Raw genomic sequence first — 4,786 nt, forward strand, 5'->3', positions numbered from 1 at the left:
GACTCTGCAGTCTACTTACATCTGAAGGACAGAGGACACTCGTTTGAGGACCACCAGGTGCACATTTTAGACAGAGAAGATGGATGGTTTGAAAGAGGCGTCAAGGAAGCATCTACACCAGGGTTGAGAAGCCGTCATTGAACAGAGGAGGGGGTCTACGCCACCACTTATCCCCCACTTACAATGCTGTCCTTTCATCACTTCCCAGGAAACTCAACAAACGTAACCTATTGGCCTCAGGTGAAGATACCAACGATGGTCGTTCAGTCTTGGCCACAGGGAGTCTTAACGACTGTAACGACTGTCGTCACAGCAACAAGGAACACTAACGAACCAGCGGTATCGATGACCCGGGCCAACGACCCCACTGAGGTTAAATAGCTGAGTTTCCCTGCCAGTCAGTCAGAACTAAAGAAGTCCTTTGGATGAGGGACGAAACGTCTTCCAGTATCTTCAACCAAGTCCAGTTGCCCTTGATTTTAACCTTCGTTGGAAAACTACCCAATAGTTTTTACAAGCAGAGCTGAAATGATTGTTTTTTAAAATGATTAGCTGTTTGACAGAAAATAATTTGGCAGCTATATTTAAGTTAAGCTAATAGGCCAAAGTTTTCATGGTTAAACTTCACATATGAGTATTTGCTGCTTTTTTCTTTATCGATTTACCTTTCTTTGTACTTTTTTGAGGTTTTGACTCTTGGTTGGACATGAAAAGCATTGTGAAATTGCCGCTTTGGGCTCTGGGTGGTATTTCTTACTATTTTCAGATTTTTTACAAACCAAACAACCAGGTTAACCCATAATGGAAATAATAGCTGTTTGCAGCCGATACAAAATATTTGAAATTGAGCTCCACCGTAACAACTACAACAGTAGAATCCTGCTTTTACACGAATACATGAGAAATAATAACAATAATATAGGAATATATAATAATATAACAGTCACAGGACATATTTCATAGTGTGATATTAGTACTTTTAGTGAATTAAAGTATCTGAATACTTTCTCCACCGCTAAAATAAATAAACTTAAATCTGTGTTACTGTGTTTATCTTTTGACCTTCACATCTTTATTCCTTCTCACAGAGATGTTTAATTATTTCTTGTGTGGCGCATGCGCAGTCTTGTTTAAATCTCAGCCAATCCTCTATGGGGAACAGCACAGTCTCATTTACATCAAGCGCATACAAATGTGCCGCCTCATCGCTTCAGACTTATTCGTTGAGAACTATTACGAAGTTGAAGATGCCTGATCCAGTTAAGGCTCCGAAGAAGGGCTCAAAGAAAGCCGTCTCTAAGAGCGTCTCCAAGACCGGCAAGAAGAAGAGGAAGACCAGGAAGGAGAGCTACGCCATCTACGTGTACAAGGTCCTGAAGCAGGTCCACCCCGACACCGGCATCTCGTCCAAGGCCATGCTGATCATGAACTCGTTCGTGAGCGACATCTTTGAGCGCATCGCCGGCGAGTCCTCCCGTCTGGCTCACTACAACAAGCGCTCCACCATCACCTCCAGGGAGATCCAGACCGCCGTCCGTCTGCTGCTGCCCGGTGAGCTGGCCAAGCACGCCGTGTCTGAAGGCACCAAGGCCGTGACCAAGTACACCAGCTCCAAGTAAACCCGCTGTTACACCCAGCAACACAAAGGCCCTTTTCAGGGCCACCACCATTTCAACTGAGAGCTTTTATTCCTACTGAAATCGCCTAATAACTACCCAAAGTGTTTATTACTAATTCTGTGCGGTACCACTTCATTTCTTTCAATACAAACTAATGTCCAAGCAGGTATTGCTGATATCAGTACTACATATCTTCTTTATAGTGACCTCTTTTCTGTGTATGAGATAAATAAGAAGTAGGCTGTAGACTTGCCAATTCAAACTAATGTCATATACAAAAATATCCTGAACTGCTGCTTCACAACATCATTCTATTTTTGGACTTAATCTCAGATGTTTAATGAAGTATTTCACTGTCTCTGCACACCCACTACTTCAACTGAGGGCTTTATTCCTACTGATTCACTTAATGATTATTTAATTACACTCATATCTCATGAAACTCAGCTCAGACTTGCTTTATTTCTTGGGTGTCAATCATATAACATCAAGTTGACCAACACCTGAGGTCTCTTACATGGGCTCCTCCATATTTGGCCTACATGCTTTTCTCTAAAACCGTGTTTGGTTTATGTTTTTTCCTAATTTTTCATGACTCAGCAAGACTCATTGCTCCAAAGGTGTGCAACCTCTCAAATGCATAACAATTGCTACATATCAAGGTCAACTATTTGATAAATGTGACAGATCAGTAACTACAGGTGTCACGTCAACAATAAGGTCTCAGATGTATAATTGCGTCAAAACCACTGACTAGCCTATCGGGCCTATAGGTATTAAAAAAGTTGATTAACATAATCAGAAATGCAGTCACAGATTTTTCCCTCCTCAGTGAACAGCCTCTTTGTCAAAAGTCAAGTTGGCCAGTTACCATTATGGATTTACCAGTTTTTAAAGAGTCTGTTCACGGAACAAAAGTAATTTGTGAAAATGAAAATTTTAAGCACTGATATGGTAATTTATCCTAAGATAATTTAAAGTCCGTCCCTCACGGTGTCTGCTTAGAGAGATTCTGGCCCTTGAACAAAAGTAGGCTAGTTAAAAATCCCTGTTCCGATCAGAAACAATGTCCTATGGAAACAGTGAATTCTCAGGAGACACAATAAGAAAAGTACTGACGATAATCTAAAGACAAAACAAAGTTAATGCAGCAGAATACTTTAAGTGTGGGCTTGTAGATAAGTGGCCATATACATGATGAGTCTTCATATTGTCTAATCATATCGACTAATCCAAATCATCTTCTCCTGTAAATGTGACCAGGTTCGTGGCAGATCTTCATTTTGTGTCTGAATGTTGTCAGAATCAAATCTTCAGGCTCGACTTCCATCCAGTTGTTAAATAATAAATGTTTCTCCCCGTCGGGGAATCGAACCCCGGTCTTCCGCGTGACAGGCGGAGATACTGTCCACTATACTAACGAGGAAGGTGCAACAGTGCGTCCTCGAGGAAAAGCAGATTCATGGAGCTTGAAACAGCTGAATATGATTCATCAGCAACATTAGCTTGTTTTTTAACCGCTTCATCTCCTGTCTGTTTATGGAGCTGCTGAAGGAGAATTACCAACTTAATCTGATCAAGTCCTGTGTGCACTTTACTCTTTATAACACACTCTTCTCCCCAACTATATACCTATTTATATATTTAAATAACTTTTATACATCTGGGACAGAGCCTATAGTCTGACTTCATTTTTTACAACAACAAAGACCATTTTATTATGATGTAGAATAATATTATCTGTATTACAAACAGGAAACCTACAGAGTGTCGTACAGAATATAAAGGCAGCTGAAACCGATTTGTTATTTTTTGGATGATATAAATAAATCTGATGGTGGATTTTGAACCTGTGTGTGAATTTGATCATTAATAACCTTTGATTTGCTGAATCTGATTTTCTGAGCTTGCAAGTTGTTAAAGAGAGACATTTCTCCCTAAATCCAACCCAATATAACCCCAATAATCACATTTACACACCTGTTTTCATGTAAATCAAATAATTTAACTATTAAACGCATAACAAGGTTTTAACCTTAAAACAATAATATGATCATGAACATCATACTTTTTTTTTTAAACATTGATTCCACCCAAAATATTTAGATTTTAATTACTTTATGCTTAAAGATTTTACCTCTTTTACCTCTTTTACAAAGAACAGATTTATAGCAGATATTTGTTTCATCAATCACTCTCAATAATTTATGTAAGCCCATAAACAATCAAAAACAACATAAAGTCTGTTAAATCACATTGATTTTAATATTTTCCATGTTTAAGTCATATTTAGATGAGTCTAAAAATATATTTGCCTATAGAGAGACCCATTATATGTAACTTAAATAAAAAATAAAAGGAAGCTCTTATGTCCCAAATTTTTCAAATAAAACACAAAGCTGATAATGAAACCTCGGTGTCCTTGATTTTAGATTAATGGCCTGAATTCAGATGACAATTACCAAGAAAATATTTTAATAATAGGAATAAAAGTTATATTGTAGATGTATATATACAGTGGGTACGGAGAGTATTCAGACCCCTTTAAATTTTTCACTCTTTGTTTCATTGCAGCCATTTTCCAAAAATCAAAAAAGTTCATTTTATTTCTCAGTAATGCACACTCAGCACCCCATCTTGACAGAAAAAAACAGAAATGTAGAAATTTTTGCAAATTTATTAAAAAAGAAAAACTGAAATATCACATGGTCATAAGTATTCAGACCCTTTGCTCAGTATTTAGTAGAAGCACCCTTTTGATCTAATACAGCCATGAGTCGTTTTGGGAAAGATGCAACAAGTTTTTCACATCTGGATTTGGGTATCCTCTGCCATTCCTCCTTGCAGATCCTCTCCAGTTCTGTCAGGTTGGATGGTAAACGTTGGTGGACAGCCATTTTCAGGTCTCTCCAGAGATGCTCAATTGGGTTTAAGTCAGGGCTCTGGCTGGGCCATTCAAGAACAGCCACGGAGTTGTTGTGAAGCCACTCCTTCGTTATTTTAGCGGTGTGCTTAGGGTCATTGCCGTGTTGGAAGGTAAACCTTCGGCCCAGTCTGAGGTCCAGAGCACTCTGGAAAAGGTTTTCGTCCAGGATATCCCTGTACTTGGCCGCATTCATCTTTCCCTCGATTGCAACCGGTCGTCCTGTCCCTGCAGCTGAAAAACA

The 4,786-nt window shown here is 39.0% G+C and overlaps 1 protein-coding gene and 1 non-coding gene across 2 annotated transcripts; one reads left to right on the top strand and one right to left on the bottom strand.

The window, feature by feature from the left end:
- The first annotated feature begins 1,236 nt into the window (after window positions 1-1,236).
- On the top strand, window positions 1,237-1,666 carry LOC123966878 (histone H2B 1/2-like). The gene has a single exon (XM_046042967.1). The coding sequence runs from the start codon at window positions 1,248-1,250 to the stop codon at window positions 1,617-1,619; it is 372 nt and encodes a 123-aa protein (XP_045898923.1). The 5' UTR covers window positions 1,237-1,247; the 3' UTR covers window positions 1,620-1,666.
- Window positions 1,667-2,973: 1,307 nt separating this feature from the next.
- On the bottom strand, window positions 2,974-3,045 carry trnad-guc. Its single transcript has one exon. It is a non-coding gene; the product is annotated as a tRNA-Asp (tRNA).
- Window positions 3,046-4,786: the final 1,741 nt, after the last annotated feature.

Source organism: Micropterus dolomieu, unplaced genomic scaffold, assembly GCF_021292245.1.
Source record: "Micropterus dolomieu isolate WLL.071019.BEF.003 ecotype Adirondacks unplaced genomic scaffold, ASM2129224v1 contig_14478, whole genome shotgun sequence".
Classification (NCBI taxonomy): Eukaryota; Metazoa; Chordata; class Actinopteri; order Centrarchiformes; family Centrarchidae; genus Micropterus; species Micropterus dolomieu.